The sequence below is a fragment of the Anneissia japonica genome, unplaced genomic scaffold (genome assembly GCF_011630105.1).
Source record: "Anneissia japonica isolate Jap-2015-1 unplaced genomic scaffold, ASM1163010v1 scaffold288261_len294488_cov152, whole genome shotgun sequence".
Taxonomy (NCBI): domain Eukaryota; kingdom Metazoa; phylum Echinodermata; class Crinoidea; order Comatulida; family Comatulidae; genus Anneissia; species Anneissia japonica.
The window spans coordinates 145,564-168,950 of record NW_022688238.1 but is presented as its reverse complement, the minus strand read 5'-3'; the positions used below and the strand labels follow the sequence as shown (position 1 = coordinate 168,950).

General features: G+C 35.5%; 1 protein-coding gene across 1 annotated transcript in view; it reads right to left on the bottom strand.

The window, feature by feature from the left end:
* Window positions 1-3,192: 3,192 nt before the first annotated feature.
* The window catches only part of LOC117121444 (sodium- and chloride-dependent neutral and basic amino acid transporter B(0+)-like), a 72,823-nt gene continuing 52,628 nt past the window's right edge, over window positions 3,193-23,387 (bottom strand). The window contains exons 9-12 of the mRNA XM_033266659.1: window positions 12,321-12,433; window positions 11,790-12,140; window positions 6,074-6,241; window positions 3,193-5,541 (exon numbers count right to left, since the gene is read on the bottom strand). Coding sequence (XP_033122550.1) covers window positions 5,401-5,541; window positions 6,074-6,241; window positions 11,790-12,140; window positions 12,321-12,433 — 773 coding nt within the window. The 3' untranslated portion in view covers window positions 3,193-5,400. The remainder of the gene's footprint in view (window positions 5,542-6,073; window positions 6,242-11,789; window positions 12,141-12,320; window positions 12,434-23,387) is intronic.

Below are 23,387 nucleotides of genomic sequence, written 5' to 3'. Positions count from 1 at the left end.
TATTTTATATAAAGTATTTATTACAGTACAGTATGGGTTTGAATAAATAATACCGGTTTATGTATTATATTTGTACATGTGTAGAAGTAAATTTTTCATGTATTTTGTTTTGTAAGTTTGTTGATAAGGCCAATTTAAATTAAACTAGTTTCACATCTCCACTCACAACAAATTTAGAAGCCTCGTAAAAAAAACATACTATTTGCTATTTAAAAAAAATCATTTGTTCATGGAAAATACAAATATTCACGATTTGAAAGTGTGGATAAGGATACCTGTAAGAGTATGCCTTCAACAAAACATAATAATAAATAAATATTATAATAAATATGAAACAATGTTGACCTGGAGTACTTAGTAAAATATCCTGTATTCTTCTACTAAATATATTTTTAATTTTGTGTTCAGTGGACTGTACAATGTTAAATTTATTAAGTAAAATAAATTGGGAAGATTGATTACTTACTATAGCCTTGCTGTCACTGGTGCTGAATCTTGCTAGTTGCTGATGATGGGAAAACCACATGTGTGATAATGAGATTGTAATGACACCACTTATACATTACACCCATCCCATTAAAGCAGTAATTATCTACTTGGCAAAACCTGGTATGAACTAAACGTCTAGCGACCACAACTCTATTCTAGTCTATTCGAGTCTAAGTTTGAATTGTCTTCAAACATATATATTACTCTGCGTTCTAAGTCTTACCGTGTTTCTTCTGTCTTAACCTTTTGGACAATGGATTACAACAAACGACAAGAAACGGAAAATGGTTTTGGATTCCACTGATGTTAATCATAAGGCCGAGGATTTCTCTTAAGTTTTAAAGGGTGGGTACAACAAGAAATTCCTAACTATCATAAGAGAAAGCGTAACGCTGATAGACCCTGGATGACGCTAACGGTTAAAAGTTTAATTGACATAAGACAATTAATTTGTAACAGGTAAGGCAAAACCAATGGTTACACAACCTGGTGCAATCTGGAATTAGGGAGGCGAAAGAGAAATATTAGATTGTTATTCGAATCATCATTATTGGTGATAAGAGTGTCCGCTAAACAGTGTATAAAAAGTCTCGGCTAAGCAAGGGCGTCGATCCGTGGTTAAAAGTGTGGGGGGGGGGGGTGTGCGAAATGAAAAATAAAGCCTTTGGCCGTACGCCCAAGCCTTGGTTGGGGACCAGGGGGCGAAGCCCCCGGCTCTGGCGCCTATAGTCTTTCAATTGATTTTAAGCAATGCAATTAACATTTATTTCCATACGAAATTTTCAAAGTATCCAGTGGCAGATCCAGTGATTTGAAATAGAGCTGGGCCCAGAGAGGGACCTTTACAGATGGAGAGAGTAGACCACCTCAGCCCCACCATGGTTGAGGCTGAGTAAGAAAATTTATGATTCTGTAGTTGTAAGGAAATGGCACTCTCAGACTGAATTTGAATGTAATTTTAATTTTTTTCCACTTTTAAATTTTGGGGGAAAAAAAGGATTGTGTGCCGGCTGGGCCCATTGAATCTGCCACTGAAATACGCATCATAAAAAGTTTTTAAAATTATCCTTTTAGTCATAATTATGCTCGCTTATATATTTCGTGCAAACTAACATTCATAAAAAATAATGATTTATTATCTATTGATTAGCTTGTGGCGTATTCAAAATTCGAACCATGAAAAACAATTAAGATAAGCTTAAAACAATCATTAATTTTAATAGTTTTTTTGCATGTACAGTACTTTTAAAATCAATCAAGAAGTTTTTGCTTTTCTCCTCTTTTTGAATTTCACTTTTGTGTAAGTAATATTGCGACAACACTATTGTGAGTGTAAATAATGCTGTCTAATTTACGATCTAACAGGACTATGGAGATAGGGAGTACACACAATATTAAAAAAAAAAAAAGTGGTATAGCCGTATTAGTCAGAGTATACTAACGAAACAAATGAGAAGGTTGCACTTTTTTGACTAACGATGAATTTTAATTCACAAGCTTTCGCCCCAGTCAATGGGGCTTCATCATGTGAGTCAAAATAATAGTTTAGCATTTTGATTTCACAAACATAAAGGTGATTTACTTAATTTATCATTATCAGTGGCGGCTCCAGGAAAGGGGGACAGGCAGGGACTTGCACAATTTTGGAAAGTAGATCACCTCTGCCTCACCATGGTTGGGGCTGAGGAAAGAAAATTTATGATTTTGACACTTCTGGATTGCCGGAAATGGCACTCTCAGACCTAAATTCTAATTATAATTGTTCTTTCCATTTTTTTAAAAAATAATAATAATTTAGGATCAGCTCCACTTGAATCCGCCACTGATTATTATGACGTCATTGTGAGATTGCGTCAAAGTAACACTGGAGTTGTAAACTATCACTAAATCGAAATAAATATGTCCGTGTCAAATGCTGTATAATTATTGCTTAATAATGGCTGTATAAAATTCAATTGACTAACTATAATCAGGGAACAGTGAAATTTCACTGTTGCCTGCTATATTTTTTTGAAATTAGGAAAAACAGTAATCCTATACACAAGTCCGTAACACTAGTACGGGTCATAATAACATACAAAAGGAATAAATCGTTTATTGTAGAAATTGTGCACTTTCGAGTTTGCAAAAATATTGGCCTAATAAGTATACACGCTTCCAATTTTAACAACGTTCAGTACATTGTATTCACAATAAATTTAGTCTCTGATAACCGCTGCACCCATAAAATCGATCAAGTTGTTTCTGAGATGGTTACGAAACGTATAAACAATTGCGTTTTTACACTCGGTTATGGTCCGGAAAATACGTACCGAACAGACAAAATTCATGAGTCATGCGTAATTGTTATTCTTTACATTCGCTTTTAAAAGTGGGGTTTTGATTATAGAAGATTGGTGAAAGGTGGTGGGGGGGGGGGCAATCGATATGATGCTCCCCTACTTTGAAAAGTAGGGGGGACGTGTCTCCCCTGTCCCGTGCGGCTAAGGAGTAATATTGGGGAATGTCACCTGCTTTGGTTTCAGACACACGCCGCAACGCACCGTAACGGCAATATTGCGTTAATATTACTAGGTCTGAGACAGAAGTACGCCTTTAACCACAATATTGCGACTACGGTTAGTGCAATATTATGATTGGATGGTTTCGTAAGGGGGTTGTAGGTGGCATGAATACTTTCAATGAGATACATAACAACAGTTCTTTTGGCACTATGCTGCAAAGCTTTATTCAGCATTGAACTATTCTACTGCATACACATATATTGACTAACTCCAGGTTTCTCAGTCAGTTAAGATATTAGGCTTATACTCGAGAGCAACACTTTCTGAGCGGAACAGTTTCACTATCGTTGTCTTCAAGTCCTAACCTGATTTTCTAACTCTTAATTCTAACCCAGTGACATTGGGGTGTTTGCATATGGCCAATGTATTGGGGGTGTGTCTTAATTCAGCTCATGTTTAGGATTTGTGACTAAATTAAAGAGGAATTCTTTCTTTTTGTTTAATAACCTGTCGGTTGCAATTCCATTAAGACGGATTGCTTCTGTCAAACGTTTAGTTTGAATGTGACAAACATGCTGTGGGAAAGTTTATGTTTAATTGTCCAGGGGTGAGGAATTGTCACCTTATTGTATATTAATAATTAGTAAACCCATTTAGGTGTCAAGTAAGTTGAAAGCAAGTTCAGACATTCAACAGGTAAAGGGTATCTATATACAAATTCTGATAGTTATATAATTTAATATTATTGAACCATAATACTACATATACATTAGCCTTTACCTATTCATACATAAGGCAATGCAAGGAAGATTCCCGCAATAATTGCGGTGACGTAGCTCTTTTTGAAAGAGGCTGAAGAAGAAATGGATAAATATCATTTTCAAATGATATATGAAACACACGTAAATAAGGGGGAAAAAAGAAAAAGAACGAAAAATTAAAAGAAAAAAGGGAATATCATGGTGATAGGAGCTTGTAATTCTTCTCTACAGACTGTTTCAAGATGGCGACGTTATTTTTTTGGGTCTATTTCTTTTTTAATGATCCTTATGCTCATGGTACCATTGTGGGAAGTTTCATGCTTTTGCCAAAAGTGCATGATTATTTTTCATAGCCGCTCTACTAATGTGTTTTTTCAGCGACATACTGAGTCTCTTCTATCAGAAGAATTGTAATTTCTGTCCATATGATATATAATTTTATTTATATATATATAGCCTATGTAGTAAAAATGCGTTGCATGTAACATTAAAAAGAACACTCTATTAGGACAAACATGCAATGGTTCTAATATCATAAGGAAACAAACTAAATTCAATTCAAGTAGACTCAATTGCTCTGTTCATTTTCGAAGATAATTTATGAAGCACAAACTGGGATCAATTTACCTTTTCCCGTCCCCATCATTATGGTCATGGTACCACTGTGGGAAGTTTCATGCTTTCTGTCAAAAGTGTACGATTATTCTTCATCAGTTCGTCATGAATTTCAAGCATTGTAAATCGGTACCTTCTGGTAGATTTACACTCAATTGACGCCTAGCTATTGATTTACTATAATTCTAACAATCAAGCCTTTAATTACTGTTGAGCAACATTTCTTGCCTGTTTATGCCACAGTTTATAACCGATAAGATACAGTAATAATTTGACGTAAAGATAATCCAGTCACAAAACAGACTGATATTCTCACTCAAAATGTGTACAGTATAGATAAGATAAAGATAAGACAATAACTTTTATTTTCCTCGTAAAATAAAACAAGGAAATTCATCTTCCATTGACATATAATGCTAAATATAAAATAATTAAAAAATATAACATTCATAACTTCAAAAAACATCACAAGGCCTAGATACAGCTATTACTATAATATAAATTAATACCGTTATTCTGTATTGTAGTTACCATTAAATCTAACAACACCTTCATTGTATAGATGGATAGCATAATTGCCACAAAAGAGTATCGAAATCTATTAATACGCTTGGCACTCAGTGCTCTAAGTCTAATTCCAGACCTCATGAAAATAAACAAATTATAAAGTGGATGCGACCGGTCTTTACATATTTTGCATAGCATATTTCTAACACTTTTGATCACAATGTCGTCGGCATATTTCATAATCTTAACATTTAGTTGTGAAATCAGCAAGTAATAGGAGGCTATTTTAAGAAACAGGTCTTTTTTTGTAATAAAAGTCTGTTAATTTGTTTACACTGTAGATTGATAACACTGTAAACTGACCCGAAATTTATCAAGCGGAGAGTAATCAATGCAGGTACACCAGCGGCCTTTTAAAGTTACATTATACCATAGAGAAAATAGTTCTATTTTCTCTATGATTATACATTGTACGCTCTGATAAACTGAAAAAGTATTTTGTAGTCTAAAATGATAATGTTGTTTTAGTAACGAGAGGTATCGGGAGCCTCCCGTTTGCCTCCCATCGTAGTGTTGTAGTATTTGTGCATCTGCCAGGCCTGTGCACGGTTTTCGTCCATCTGTGGTCCCCAATCAGCTCTGGGCCTGCTCATTGCCCTCCAACGCTACAAAAATAAGTAACGATAGGCCTATTAGATCTACAAATTTATGGCAAGCTTTTTGAACTCAATCAATACCGTATGAAAATTTTCTTGGATAATAAAAATATTATTAGTAGGCCTGTTATCATTAGCTCAAAAATGAATTATCGTATCAAGTATGGTGTTCTTGAATGTGTGTTTGGATTTCTTTTGTTTTAGAATAATCAAACAGAATAGCCGGATATGCCTGTGCGATAAATGTTCGTGTGGAAAGCTTTTGATTTTCTACTCCTCAGTGACCATTTTGCGCAACTCAGTTTCCGTCCAAACATGCATAGAGAATTCTGACGAATACTATAACTCAGCGTCTTCGCATGCGCAATGAACTCGCACAATCGAAAATTAAATAACAGCAATAAGTGAAAAGAAACTGTATAGAAATATATACAGAATATGGTTGCAGATATGTTAGTGTGTAGGCCTATGTATATCATGTGCAGTACGAATACGTGTGTGTTTGTTTTCAGCTCAGTACAGGATTTTAATAGTTACTTACGTCAGCAACGCTTCCACTTGCCATCAAAAATTCGTAAATCATAACCAAAGGAATAAAGACGATCGTGAGTACAGTGATGACCCAGCCAATGACACGTCCCCAAAGTGGGTAGAACTCGTCATTGTATTTTGGCATGCTCCAGTTCATCCAATTATAAAGCAACACAAACTGAAATATAAATTGGATCATCGTATTCAAACCAATTTATCAAAAATTTCATCCACTCATTCATTCATCCACTCATTAATTTATCCACTCATTCATCCATCCACTCACTCATCCATCTATCCACTAACCCATTCACTCACTCACTCATCCATCCACTCACTTATCCATTCCCTCACTCATCCATCTATACTAGGTCCATGATCCATCCATCATTCATCCTTCCATACATCCAATCACTCATCCAGTCACTCATTTATCCACTCACTCATCCACTAACTTATCCATCTATCCATCCATCCACTAACTTATTCAATCACTCATCTACTCACTCATCTATCCATCCATCTTCTCACTCATCCACTTACTCATCTATCTATCTCTCCATCCATCCATCCACTCATTCATCCACTAATTCATCTATTCATCCATCCACTAACTTATTCAATCACGTATCTACTCACTCATCTATCCATCCATCCACTCTGTCATCCGTCCATCTATCTATCAATCTATCGATCCACTTACTAGTCCATCCGTCTATCCATCCATGGGCGTCGATCGGTGGGGGACAGGGGGACGCGTCCCCCACTTTTCAAAGTGGCGGGGGGGACGTCATATCGATTGCACCCCCGCCCACTTTTCACTAATATTCTATAATTAAAACCCCACTTTTAAAAGCGAATGGAAAGAATAACAATTACGCATGACTCATGAATTTTGTCTGTTCACTTTTCTAAGTGCGGTACGTATTTTCCGGACCAAAACCGAGTAAAAACGCAATTGTTTAAACATTTCGTAACCATCTCAAAACCCCACTAGATCGATTTTATGGGTGCAACGACTATCAGAGGCTAAATGTATTGTGAAAACAATGTACTGAACGTTGTTAAAATTGGAAGCATATATCCTTATCAGGCCAAAATTTTTACAAACTCAAAAGTGCACAATTTCTACTATAAACGATTTATTCTTTTTGTATATTATTATGACCCGTACGTATGTACTAGTGTTTAATATTATCTACATACAAAGGATTACTTTATTTTCTAATTTCAGCCTTTAACACGGATATGATGTCTACCTATTTCGATTAAGTGATAAGCCTACCAAAAGTTTACAAACTCCAGTGTTACGATGACGCAGTCTCGCAATGATGCCATAATAATCAGTGGCAGATTCAAGTGGGGCCGAGCCGACCCTAATTTTTTCAAAATTATATTTTAAAAATGAAAAAAAAAACAAAGGAATATTATAATTAGAATTTAGGTCTGAGAGTGCCATCTCCGGCAATCTAGAGGTGTCATAATCATAAATTTTCTTTCCTCAGCCCCAAACATGGTGGGGCTGAGGTGATCTGCTTTCCCAACGTGCAAGTCCTCCCTGTCCCCCCCCCCCTAATTTGCTGCTCTGGAGCCGCCACTGATAATAATAAATTAAATAAATCACCTTTATGTTTGTGAAATCAAAATGCTAATGTTTTGTGTGCTCCCTATCTCCCTAGTCCTGTTTGATCGTAAATTAGACGGTATTATTTCCACTCACAATAATTTATCGCAATATTACTTACACAAAAGAGAAATTCAAAAAGAGGAAAAAAGCAAAAACTGCTTGATTGATTTTAAAAGTACTGTACATGCAAAAAGACTAAATTAATGACTGTTTTAAGTTTATCTTATTTGTTTTTCATAGTTCGAATTTTGAATACGTTACAAGTTAATCAGTAGATAATAAATCATTATTTTTATGAATGTTAGTTTGCACGAAATATATAAGCGGGCATAATTATGACTAAAAAGGATAATTTTAAAAACTTTTTATAAGTATTTCAGTGGCAGATTCAAGGGGCCCAGCCGGCCCACCATCACTATTTTTTTTTCGAAATTTGAAAGTGGAGAAAAATTAAAATTATATTCAAATTCAATCTGAGAGTGCCATTTCCGACCAACTGGAGGTGCCATAATCATAAATTTTCACCAACCATGGTGGGGCTGAGGTGGTAGTCCAGCTACACTCTCCATCTCTAAAAGTCCCTCTCTGGGCCTAGCACTATCAATTAAAATGCTATGCGCCAGAGCTTTCGTGGCTTCCCCCCCCCCCCACTTTTAGCCACGGATCGACGCCCCTGTATTCATCCATCCATTTATTTCAACAATATTTTGTGTGGGTGGTTCAGCCCGAACTGATCAATAGACCGAATCGGCTTCTCCAGTTATTACTGGTCACGTGACATATAGTGGGTATGAAACATCAACATCGTAAACCACAGTGCGCTCATTGAACACAGTATATTAAGTTATGATATTTTTTAGACAGCGACCCAAAGTAAAGTAAGGCAGTAGACCTACGTTTATTTATTTATTTTATTTATTTATTTTTTTTTTAAATAGTGATTTATGCATTACATTGGCAATCTCCGTGCATTTTATTTAGGCTCATGCAATGCTGAATTGATCAAACGCCCTCTCCAAGTTCTATTTCAAAACGTAAATAAAAAACCAGCCAAGTACGACTGGTCTGAAATACATTTCACAGCAACACTAGACATGCGAAATGTAATCAAAACTAATCAGCCAAGCATGAGGTGGGCCTGTTCCATTAATGATGGCGGAATCAATTTTCGCTGCAGTCCATCCAATGCCATGAACAACGCTTCCCAGTGCGTGTGCCAAATTTTTAATGGTCAGAGCATGGAGTCAGAGTACCGCGATCACGAGCCCTATGCTAGACATTAGAGGCTAGGCCTATGTGGGCTGGGATTTGCAACAGGTCTTGAACTAGGCCTTTATTAGGAGGCCTGGTCCTAATCTAGGACTATAATATAGTACAATTCTGTATAAGTAGTCATATGATTACAGGTTTACATTGTACCAAGGTCTAAATTAACGATCGCATTTATTTTTCATTGAAAATTATATAAAAAAAAATTTAACTTAAGGATTTTACAATATTAAAAAAAAAAACTGCTGGAAGCTACGGATATTTGACGAATTTTGGTAAATTTTTATTAGTTATTTGATAGTCATCAAGCTACCGTAATGACTTCATGTATGTTTTTCGAAATTACAAAACCGATTTTTTTTTTTTATTAAAACAACGAGAAACAAAGTGTATGCAATGTAACCAACTACCCTATTTTCAAATCGGTTTTAAATTTTATATTATTTAAAAAAAAACAAAAAAAAAACCCACCGTATTACATTACAATATACTCTCCTCCCATCATGGCGAAATCCAGGTTTTTCGAGTCGGGTTGGCGAAATCTGTCCAGAATACGGTCTTTCTCTGTCCAGAATACGGGCTGTATGAGGGCGCTGTTGTCCAGAATACGGCAGAGCCGTAGATAGAGACAGTTTGGTGAACTCCGTTTCACGGGATTCGATATACGCGCGTGTGATTGGGTAGATCGCAATCACATGACTTACACCGGCCATGTTGTCACCAAAACAAAACGTTAAAGCTATACGCACGCATGCGCCTGGGATGTTTGGTAACGACATGGCGTCCATGCGCCAAGTTGGCCAAACTCTCTCTATCTACGGCTCTGGAATACGGGCTTTCTCTGTCCAGAATACGGGCTGTGAAATCTCTCCAGAATACGGGCTGTGAAAGCTGTCCAGAATACGGACTATATGGGGGCGCTGTTGTCCAGAATACGGGCTTTCTCTGTCCAGAATACGGGCTGTGAAATCTGTCCAGATTACGGGCTGTAAAATCTGTCCAGAATACGGGCTGTATGGTGACACTGTTGTCCGAAATACGGGCTTTCTCTGTCCAGAATACGGGTTGTATGGTGGCGCTGTTGTCCAGAATACAGGCTTTCTTACATCATATTCTATTTTTAGAAGCTTTCTCTGGCCAGAATACGGGCTGTATGGTGGCGCTGTTGTCCAGAATACGGGCTTTCTTACGTCATATTCTATTTTTAGATTTTGGAACATCAGCGGTATGTAAACGGTAAAATTATTTTTTTTAAATAGCAAGCAAGAGTATGGTAAATGGTAAATTTTACGATGTTCATGAATTTTCTAAGCTACAGTTGTAGGTCGATATTGCAGTGTAGCATATAGGAAACTCATGTTTGCCTGGCCTATGCCTAGCCTCTGCCGTCTAGGCCAGAGGCCTAGAGGCCTACGCCAGTGGTGGCGCCAGCGGGGGGGGGGGGTAAAGCCATATATATAAAGAGTTGCAACATTCCGCTCCTTGGTTTGCGAAAGTCAAGTGGTACACACCGTCCATTTTGTGTCATGATCTTCCCGATGAACACATGCAAAGTATCCCCCCCCCCCTCTGGCGCCACCACTGAGTTGTTATGCCTCGACTATATATATCTCTGTAGTCGAGTAGGTAATACAGTAGAAAATAACCCTTAACGGTACTGATTGCTCAACCAAACTTTATGAAACAGGCTGATGATAATAGGCCTACTTGGTATGGTACACCATAATGGCAATACGTAATTGGTTACGTCATATGATGATCATTATCCTCGGCAGTAACTACAAACATCCTATGATTTAATTTTGGATTTAAAATAACTGTAAAATAATACTTTTGCTACGAATGGGGAGATTCGTGTTTTTTGTTTTTTGTTTATTTTTTGTTTTGTTTTGTTTTTATGCTGCGATAGCATTTGCCAATGCATGAATAATATTCTTGGCCTATGCCTAAAAAGTACCTCGTACCTCAGCTGGCGAAGACTCACTGGAGCAGTATGCACGTCGTGAAGGTACCGTACCTTTCCTTGAAAAACTTTATTCCCACTATCCATTGGAGCATTACCAAACCAAACTTTGAAAATTAATTTTGGAACACTTTTAAGTGATTTACCAAATTATAACTCGCATTCCAACCAACCAATATTTGCAACATCTATGATGTGACTTACATCGACAACAAGGCGAAGCCATATTCAATGCACTGTGGTCTCGCGATCTCGATAGATGTAAATAACCCCTAATACCCACTATAAGTCACGTGACCCGAGCCACCGATTCGGTTTATTGGGACCTTCGGTACATACAATTACGGACAAAATAACAAAAATTTAAATTAAACTAAATCTTTAACTTAACAAATTAATAAGTTTAAAATATAAAAATGTATAATCAGAAAATGTGCATCAAATAATGATATTAAAAATTATAATAATAATAATAATAATAATAATATTTAAAAAAAAAAAACAGAAAAAAACCTTTAAGATTAGACCAAATCTGAAAAGAGTAGGAGTGAGGTTAGTAGTAGGAAATTCCAATAGGGTACGAATGACACTGTTTTGAATGAACAAACTAGATAAATGCAGTTAGGTTTCTTACAAAGTGAAGATGTGTGAGACTTTCGTGTTAAAATGTTAACTGAAATCAAAGTGTTTGTCGAACGTATCAGATAGAATATGATGGTTATCAACATGAAGATTAAAATTGTTATGAGCAGATTGGAGTTTGTGCAGAGAACCAAGTAGCATAGACTTTGTTAAGAGTTGGTTTATTAGATTGGATATTCGTTTGGCTTGTCATTTTGGGATTGATACTAAAACTGAGATACTTACAAGAAGCAAAGATGGAGTGATAACAGTCCAATTCACTTGCCACCAGAAGAATAATGGGAATTTTAGCAAGATCGTGTCGCCAAGCATCGATCTGATATCATTTGTAAATCGCTTGATTCCATACACCCATGAGACAGCTACGAGCTCAAGAAGTCCGAACATGATCAGACCGATAGTTGGTATGGACGAATCAACAATAGAAACCCAGTAAGCGCCCGACCTGCTCACGTACACCAAACTAAGTACGTATCCCATTATACACACTGTTAGCCTCACAAGTGTTTTTCGTTTTTGCAAGACACTGGGAAATCCATCGCATATAGCAGTCACGACAATCTCAGTAAACACAAACTGTAAAGACGAAACCTTATTTTCTTAAATGGTCCAACATTAAAACCCCAAAATTATTAAAAATGAAATTGCTACGATAAAATAACTTAAGTTTTTGCTGATTTACATGTTTTAAATCTTTTGTAAAAAATTAACCGCCAGCCACAATCACTATGCAAAAATAACGTGTGGTTTACTTACCTCACAGCAAAATCCAAGGGTTATCAGCATAAAAAAAAATAGGATAGCCCAAAAATTAGACCCTGGAAGCAGCGATAGTCCTTCTGGATAAACGATAAACGCTAAACCAAAGCCTAAAACAAAATATTCATACTGTCATTTTCAAGTTTTAAGAAAACAATCTTATTTTATAATATTAAGTAATTATTACTTTGTTAAACTTGATCATTTTTTTCGGTCCCCTTTTTTAAGAGCTCCTCCATTTCTATCTGTATGGTGTCACTGACACGGCTTTCTTGGTGAATCTAGTGCTCCTTTCCTTTTCTTTTACATATCTGAAAGCCTCAAATAAGAGACCAACAAGATACTGTAAAGGCCTATTCGATAATTAAAAAAACAAAATTAAAAAAAATAATAAAAAAATAATAATAATAATAAATAAATAATAATAATAATAATAATAATAATAATAATAATAAAAATAATAATAATAATAATAATAATAATAATAATAATAATAATAATAATAATAATAATAATAATAATAATAATAATAATAATATCCTGAATGTTATCACGTAATATATCACCATAACAAAGTAATCATTTGAGGAGATTTACAGCATTGTCTTCAGTCTAAATACCAGTATTTCCTTCCTGACCAAACGTCTATATGCGTCTAAGAACGCATTCTTCTACGAGCGTCCAACTCGAAACACATTCTATAATTACCCATTTATAATGTTACGGTCAAAAAACCCTAAGACACAATTGACAACAAAAATTAGGGTCGGTCAAAATTAATTAATTTTTTTAATGTTGGTATTGACCTAGGCCTAATGTAGGGTTTAGTGCCACCAATCGCTTTCATCATTGATTTATATTGATGGATGTCTAAAAATCATGATAAGGGTTCAAAAAATATTTTTTAAAGCTTAAAAGCAAAAAAAAAAAGAAAAGATGAATGAAGTTAGGTTTTAGTGAAAGAATGAATGAAATAAGTTTAAATGATTTGGGGGACCGTCTATTGTCTTGTCACCTTCCCGTCTTTTTAGCGAACAATAATAATATTAGCCGGAATATTATTCTCATAAATGACTCTCTCCTACCCCTAAAGAATAAAAAAGTTGCTGACTATTTACACTGTTTTGCTAACAAGAACTCTACAGGGGCAAATCCAGAGATGTCCGAAAGAGGGCAGAAGGTGGGGCCCATCGAGATAACACCACCCTAGGAGGTCCGGGGGCATCCCCAGTGAAATTTGTGTTTTATAGACGCCCGAAAATAACCTCTTAAGCGTTTAGGGCGATAATTTTTTTTAATCTTTTTTTATACTTTCAATAAGGGGGAGGGGTCCGGCTGCCCCTGCTCTAACATGTTAAGGGTGGTGGCAGGGCCGGACGTCGACGACCATCGTCCCCTCTATGTATCTGCCCAGAAAATAATCATTGTATGAAAAGTCCGCCAAATGCTGCAAGTATATTGCCATAACACAACATTCTAAAGCATAATATTGATACTGCTTCGTCTTTAACTGTAATTTTAGAAAGACATTTGCAAACGAAATTCAAATTACTTTAAATAAGACCGAGCCAATAATAATTGTGTTTATAATGTTAAAGCAGGTAAGATACTATGACTCTGGTAAAGAATATGGTAAAAATAGATTATACGATACATCCTAAAATGTTGTGATGGATTTAGTCTGTAGACATTCCTTATTCGTCACATATTGCCTTATTTTAGTGATTAACATGGTCACTTTATTGCTGCGAGTCACACCAGACGAGCAGCGATAGGCCAACTAATTTCGACCACAAATCTCGACCAAACTAACGCCACTTTATCACACGACGTCAGTTAAAATCTCGATTTTTCCAGAATTCGAGATGAATTTTCTGGAGAGTGTGGGATCGTTTTCGGTTTTCAGCTCGATAGTATTCGTGTGTTGCTCAGAGGATTTCTGGATATCCACATGGCTTAGTTAAGTTGTCGGCTTTCGATCCAGGTCATTGTCTTTGCAGCTTGTCGGTTTAACATGTGCTTTCTGGATGTTTACAGTAGAATTGATTCGGTAAGTACTGCAATGTACAGTACTCTTTTCTAACATTTATAATGTCAAGTCTGTTTTGTATTGTAACTTCTAGGGTTAAAGACGTAATACAATACTCAGGATAGCCTTCAATGTTAGAGTTTTCATTAACACACTTTATTAACTCGTGTTGTACAAAGTATATCGCCATCTTGTCCCAGTATACAATGCGGGATCGAGCTACCAGAGGGCATGCGATTATTAATCATGCATGCAACATCTTTCCTTTTTTGGAAAGAAAACAAATTAGATATCACACTGTACTAGAATGTGTATCATAACATGAATTTACCAATAAGTCAATTGAGTTTGTACTTGTAAGAAAATGAATAAAACAAACTCCACAATGTTAACACTGACTTGACTTGAGTGTACTTATGAGTTAAATTTTCCATACAAATTTAGTATTTTGTTGTCCTTTTCTTTATTGTTTTTTTTTAAAACAATCCAGAACTGGGAAATAGACATCAAATATGCATATTCCAAAACATCAAAACAATTGTTATCTAAATTCCAAAGTCCCAAATTCGAGAATTTAGTGACTCTAAAACTACTCGAACAAAGTTCTACAATGATATCAAACAGTGAGAGCACTAAACTTTATGCTCATTAAGGTTTAATATTTCTTTATTCATTATAATGTCCAAAATAAACATGCTTTAATGCTCTGCTTTCAAAAATAATGTTATAACTGTGCATAATATGAGCATCCAATTTTCTATGCTCTTTCAACACTTGAAATCAATTTAATTTGTTTGAAAATGTCTAAAATTAAACATAGTCCTTAAGGTAACCAGGTTTTCTCTTAACTCTGTACTGCGTCTAATTGATGCACTGCTGTTTTGAGTCTCTTTTGGCTTCGTCGTACATTTAACGCGAGGAATATCTTTCTGGGTTGGGGTTTCGCTGTATGTTTGCGAAGTTTAAATTTGTGTGGAAATGTATGATCGATGAGAGTGAATGACTTAGCGCTCAATCGAAGATGTCGTCGATTCCTGATGTACTCTGCGCCGCATTCTGTTTGCATTTTGTAAGATCTGCGATTGACCATTTCTTTGACGCGTGCTTTCTTCCTCTCTTCGCAGTGTGGCTTCGGTTTCATTTTAGAACTAGAAATAGAAACCGGGCGATGAACAAGATTCCTCAACAAGATCGCATATGCAAACTGTATGTAACAAGAATTTAGTGCAGAATGAGATCCATTTTCTTTTATCTGTTCATTATAATACAATCTAAGAAAGAAGTTTATTACACCATTATATATCCGCCTATTAATCAATTATTCTTACTCTTGTCTAATGTTAAGTTAACAAGCCAATTATAAAAAACATGTATTCTTTGCGTATAAAAAAACTATTAATAGTGTTTTGCCACGTTGGATTTCCATGTTTAAATATAAAGATTTGTTATATACTGTTAACTCGCCATACATGATACTTGGCTTGTTTTGATTAGAGCTACAGACGAGCATCAGTCTCTGCAGTCAATTTTGCCTATACTGTACTACGGCGAGGCGAAGCACAAAACGTTAGAACAGGTTGCTTGGAACGTTGTTTCATTGCGACTTGTAATGCTTTAGAACTAACGGAAAAAGACGTCCATCGTTGAATGAGCCTAGTCATTCATTAGCAGCTTGTTGAGCAATTTGGTTTTCTGGCCTTGGAAAGGGTTTGTAGTACGACGGCGGGAATTTCTCCAACTCATTCAAGTTAGGCTGTGGATTGCAGAGCAAAGGCGATTATGGTTAGCCATCAGGGCCATAATGAAAGCGCCGTAATCACAATGAAAGCGCCATTCATAAGCGCCGTAATGCCATTCATTTTCAACCAATCACAGGTTTAGGATGACGCCAAAAACAACAGGGTCATAATGAAAGAGCCGTTAACTTGTTAAAAAAAAGCGCCGTGATCATAATAAAGGTGCCGTAATCATTATGAAAGCGCCATAATCATAATGAAAGCGCCGTAATCATATTAGCGCCGTCATGCTGTTTTACTTTTAACCAATCACAGGCTTAGAATTACCCTAACAAAGTCATAATGATTACGGCGTTAACTAGTTCGATAAAAGCGCCGCTTTGAGTAGCTGGCGCAAGGGCCACACTATTGGCCAATCACATTCCTTCTTTCATGTTTGCTGAATTGAACGAAAATGTGATAGATGGTTTGACTGGGCGCGCTAGTATCGCTTTTGGAGCCATTCAATACATGAACCGCAATGGATGTACAAAATTCAAAATTCCTTCTTCAGGTACGCCTAAATGCATCCATCAATCGTCTTGTCACTAAAGCAGTTAATGATGAGGATGATGGGGATTTCAGCCCGCGTGATAAGTAACTAAATCCTTAGAATAGTCCTCTATCTAGCCTACACCTAGGGTAGGCCTGCCTAGCCTAGCTAAGCCTATAGAGTTACGTCAATCATTAAACATAAAACATTATTAAAACATTAAACCCATTAAAAATAATTAAAACATTATTATTATTATTATTATAATTATTATTATTATTATTATTATTATTATTATTATTATTATTATTATTATTATTATTATTATTATTATTATTATTATTATTTAAAACATTAAAATAATTAAAACATTATTAATATTATTATTATTATTAATAATAATATTTTAAAAAAATTAAAATCATTAAAACATTTCATTCATCACGATTGAGAGAAAAAATGTGGGTCTTTGATTTTCTGATCTTCGGTCTTCGATTTATAGACACCCTATATGGGTGTCTACACAACGACACCCACCTTCGGTCGCGCCAGGATGCTCTCGCTCCTCCGATCCGCCGACTGCTACGAAAGACGGAATGTGATTGGCAAAAAATGTGACCCTTGCGCCAGCTACTCAAAGCGGCGTTTTTCTAATTTTTATAACAACGTTATTATTGAACAAGTTAACGCCTTAATCAATTATGACCCTGATGGCGTCATTCTAAGCCTGTGATTGGTTGTAAAAATGAACAACATGACGGCGCTTTTTATATGATTACGGCGCTTTAATGTAACTGTCATGAATTCCTACTTCACGTATTTTCGAGTGGTATAGAAATGACTAGGAATCCCTCTTTGACATATAAAATATAAAACACAGCTCACAAAGTTGTAACACAACTCAAAAATAAACTTTTATTCTGTATAATCTCCAAGAAGAATCCGGTATCAAAATAACACAACAACATTCACATAGACACGTGTTCCAAAAAGAGCTTTTTTTCTGAGCTCAAAACACTTCCGTAGAGTTGTGAGGGCATGGTTTATGTGGGTTTATAAAAGTAACCTTTTCCACAATAAAATACTCTCTTATTAATTAAAATATACATCTTAAACTTGTAACGAAACATACATTGGAGAAATACACAATCATATGAAAAGCAAAATATATATTTAGTATAATTGCAAGAGGCAAACGTCAAACAACAATAGTTTTTTTTTTCTTGTTGTCTTCCTAGGTACCCATACTTTAGAAAAGAACTTCATCAACTCATCAGCTATCTTTGTAGCGTCAATGCTTCTCAATGGAATAGCCTCGGGATATTTAGTTGCATAGTCACAAATAACAAGGACATACTTATTCCATGATTTACTTCGTTCCAGTGGACCAACAATGTCCATGGCAATCCTTTGAAATGGTTCACTAACTATTGGCATTGGAATCTTTGGGGCCTTAAACTTAGTCTTATACTTTGAAGTTTTCTGGCAACTCTCAGTGCTACAATAGTCTGTGACATCCTTTCTAACTCCAGGCCAAAAGAATCGCTGTGTGATCCTATCTAACGTCTTCTTTCTACCCATGTGACCTGCCAGTGGAATATCATGTGACTTTCAACACACTGTTGCGACACGGTTTTGGAATCACTAACTGTTTTATGGGGTCAGACTGGACTTAAGGGAAAACCCGTCTGAATAAGACGCCGTCTTTGCAGACTATCTGTATATCCTCTTTTCCTGTCTGTACTAACATCTGTTTTCTAAGAGGATCCAAGGTTCTATCCTTGATCTGATAGTCTTTAAGTGTATCTACACCTATGTCCAAAATATCTAACTTTTTAGGAAGTATGCCACAAACCTTTTCCTCCTTCAACTCTTTCTCGTGTAAGCACTCATATTTGTTCATATCCTCCTTGCTTAAAGGCTCTTGTTTTTCCATTTCTTCTTTGTGGCTCTCTATAAGTTTCTGTGATGGAACTTGCAGCCTTTGCATTAGTTGTTGCAGTTCTTGTCGATGTTGCTGCTGTAGTTGCATTAATTGCGTGTTCATTTGCTGTTCCGTTTGTTGTCGCTGTTGTTGGCTATCCATCATCCTTATGAACTCCGTTTGCTGTTGGTGCATGAGTTGCAAAATCAGCATGGCATTAGTAGAAAAATTACTGCCTGGAAGGGTAAGTCCACCAGGTGCCACAGCGTTTGCTGCATCTTGTTCTGAATGTTGCGATTGAACAGATTCATCATCTGTGTCATGGTTATCGTCGCCGGATCTTGTTGTTGATTGTCCATCAGCCATAATTAAATCTGGACGAGGGTCTTGTTACTAGTAAATCGTGGTTACTGATACGTTCACAAGTCTACTGCTCCAAATATAAAGATTAGTCTATGTCCACTGTCTAAAAAGATTACAGACTACTTACTGCAATTGTAGAAAATTCACACAGTTCGTTGAGCAAAACGATATAAATCCTTGTTTACAGTAGAACACGACCACAGCTGCTACTATAATATGTCATGCAGTAGAACAACCACCGCTGTCACCATAACATGTCATGCAGTAGAACAACCGCCGCTGCCACCATAATATGTCAAGCAGTAGAACGAAAACCGCTGCCACCATAATATATCATACAGTAGAACCAACACCGCTACCACTATAATATGTCATGAATTCCTACTTCACGTATTTCCGAGTGGTATAGAAATGACTAGGAATCTTTCTTTGACATAAAATATAAAACACAGCTCACAAAGTTGTAACACAACTGAAAAATAAACTTTTATTCTGTATAAACTCCAACAAGTATCAAAATAACACAACATTCACATAAACATGTGTTTCAAAAAGAGCTCCAGAAAGATAAAACTGTCAGCTTATATACCCTAGCTGCACTATTCCAGAGCATTCAAGATCATTCTATATTGCCTAAGTTCCTCATTGGTCACCTTAAATTATATTTAACCAATTAGGCTTATTTGCCTCTATAGTACCAACAATTCTAGAAGCTTTCATATATTACTCTTGGATTCTACATAGTGTCATTTGTTCCTATAATTAACAATGTGGTTTACACTGTTTCTTTGATCAATTAAATGTTGTTCTAGAATGTTCTATGTATTAAATATGTTAAAGTAAGGCAAGGAATGGTAATTTATTACAGTAACACCTTAACGGCGCTTTCATTATGACCCCGTTGGCGTCATTCTAAGCCTGTAGGCCTAATTGGTTAAAAATGAATAGCATGACGGCACTTCAATTATGATTACGGCGCTTAAATTATGATTACGACGTTTTTATTATGATTACGGCACATTCATTATGATCACGGCGCTTTTTTTGTAACAAGTCAACGCCGCTTTCATTTGACCCTGTTGGCGTCATCCTAAACATGTGATTGGTTGAAAATGAATTGCATTACGGCGCTTTTGTACTGTTAGTACTATTATTAATTATCTAGCCTGCCTAGTAGTAGACCTTTATAGGCCTAGTAAGCCTAAGAAATAAAAGGCCCGGGGAGACGGGAGAAGTGTTCAGGTCTGTTTTTATTTAGGTGGAGGTCTACTAGGCTTCTCTCTGACTACTAGATAGTACTAGCCTAGGCTAGTCCTAGGGCCTACTTGCTTAATTATTAATATATTATTGTTATTAATACTGTAATAGACTAGTGATAATGATCCATTGTGAACATAATTGTCTAATGCAGCCTTACAAGCTAACAGTGGTCTGCACTTAACCAAAACAAAAACAATGAATATCCGTTATGAAAAAATACCACACTGAGACACCTTTGTACAGTACCTTTCGCACTCCTATAGGGCACTTCGTGTTTGAACTTTGTTGAATAAAGAGTATACCTACAGTAACCTACAGAGTTAGATTGTTTAATTTCAATTCAATAACATGAGTTATTTCACTGATACATTAAAAAAAAGGCCTTTGCATGTGACCTAATATTTGGCATTATTCTATTCTGTTTGTATAAATGCATGCTATTTGTTGACATGATACTTGAAAAGAGCAAGAAGTTAAGTAGTTAGGCAATTGGATTTATGTCATTTTTACAGGGGGAATATTAATAATTGCATAAAACACATAAGCTATACTACATAAAAACAATGGATTGTTTGGGTTAAAGTAGCCAAGAATATCATACCCCATGTAATGTTTTCTAATTATATTATATTTTTTACACTTTTTAAATGCCTCCTCTGCAGAAAATGTGTGTGTTAAAAAATAGGAATTATTCTTGTAATCTGAATAATCCACTTTTTCATTTTTCAAATAACGAATCTACTTAACAAAAAACTTGAAAATCTTCAAACAAACATACTTTTTAATACTAACTGGAATTTTTAAAAAACCGAATAGATTCTAACATTTTTATGCAGCTATTTAATGCCTACTAAAATATTCCTTTAATTTATGATATCCAAGTTTGACAAACAAATTATTGTGAAAGTATTTAATCAAATAGGCACTCAGTTTTGACTGCAGAATACTGTTCTGGCATGTGATACATCTTGTGTGTAAACAGGAACCTCTGCCGATTGTTGATGAAACTTCCTACAGATGCTGGTTGATGAATAATTCAGTTGATTGTATTATAATTATAGAGGCTTTTAAGTTTAATATATGTGTATTACAATTTAGGTATGTTCTCGTGTTAGAGAGGTAATGCATCGCATTGACCCTGGTGGAGTTGCACACCCATCGACGCACCTACAGAGTTGCAGGCCCCAACTCTGTATGGCATATTGAGGGAAATCACAAGTTCATAAGGTAAGATATAATTTTACATTCATTCCAACAAATGTTGTGACACGGATTGCTGTTAAATAGCGTTGTAATGAATAATGTGTCGTTTTTATCATCGCTGGTACTGTTTAGTAGATTTTCTGGTTATTTTGACTATGTAATTTTTGTAGTCTTTGGTGTTCAGTTTTTGAACGTATGTTTTTCATATTGAAAATTTTCCACAAGAAAAACTTTGGTTCCATTTTTTTCGACAACATCTTAATTTTCAAAGTCAAGATTGTGTAGAAATAGAATGACGTAGAAAAAATCACGACTCAAAATGAAAAATTGATCAAATATGTCTAGTATAGTTAAAAATAAAATTATATTAATATAAATAAAACATATCTGTGAAAATTGAAAGTGTTTTGGTTCCCATTAATTTTGTACAGATTTGGCTGCATTATTAATTAGTTCAGTTTAGATACTGAACTGAAAAAAAAGTTGCTAAAGCAGAAGCTAGTGTAAAAAATTACTACTTTTTTATACTTTGGGTACACCTGAATAAGTAATAGCACACAGCTTAAAAGAAGTTACAGATTTTTAAAGAACTTGATGTCATGAACTCTGCCATTAGTGAACGTTATTTCTGTTGGTACGCACCATTGTACAGCATTGTTTGTCATTGATTGAATATGTCTACCGCATCATGAAAAAGGCCTATTATAATGTTTGTACTTTTTGTAATCTGCAGATGGAGAATTGTTATTCATGGAAGCACTGTTGGGTAAAGCAGAATGTTGATCTTCCTTTCTGCATCTGATAACAATAGGAAGTTGTGGCCAGATACTTTCTTGCAGCTACATCTGTTTACGGTATTCCTTTCAGAATAGGAGTAGATCATGGTGGGGAAAACAATGACATATGCAACATAATGAATATTCTTCAAGGACCTGACAGGGGATCGGCAATATGTGGATGAAGTGTCCAAAACCGAAGAATCGAACGGTCATGGGTGGATTTGTGGAATGGAGTCACAAATGTTTATTATGATTTATTTCATTTTCTCGAAGATCAGCGCCTTCTTGATATTGATAAAGAACATGAGCTTGGGGCTTTGCACTATATATACATTCCAAGGGTAAACAGGGATATTACTCTTTTTTGAAATCAGTGGAACAACCATGGTCTACGAACAGAACATCACCTTTCTCCAATACAACTCTTTGAGCAAAGATCTGTACAGCTTTGTTTCACCGATCTTACTGCTGTGCAGGAGCTATTTTAATGCAACAGCGGAAGAAGTAGATCCACTTGATGACAGCAGGGGAGAATTTGGAATAGAACTGTTTAGAATTGTGGTGGAATTTATTAGTGACAATTCTCGCGAGTAACATATCAATGTTTTATTACCAAAAGGAACCAAAAAAGGCATTTATGAGATATATGATTTTTAACAATAAAAAGGCAATATTTCAACCATTTAGATGTCATCACCTACCGTACTGACATATTTTTAATGATATTTTAAAAATTTCCATTGCAACATATTGTTGTTCTTGTAGTAAATTAGTGTCAGATCAATCAAACAATGAATGGTGCATTCTGATTGGGTAGTCAATCTGATACGGTTTAGCTCACTCTCTAAATGTTTTTGGTCTATGGTATAATATTAAGACGATTTGAAAATTTTGACTAATAAAACAGAAATGTGAAACTTGCTTAATACTTTTGTATTTATTTAAATTCTTTTTTCAAACAGCCAATTAACATAGCAGAGTATTGCTGTATATACAGTACACTATTGTCGACAACTGAATTAGAAACATCGCCCTCAACATCTGAGTTTTGGTTTACATTGGTTGTTAAAAGTAAAAAAAAAAAACTTAATTCATGAAATCGTTAATTTTTAAAACCACCCATTTTCATAAATCAGAAAAAATCAGCGTTTGCTATGCCATTAATTGTAAACAACAGAACCAATTTTACGATTTTATTTTGCGATCTGCACTTGATGTGAAATTGGTCTATGCTGTAA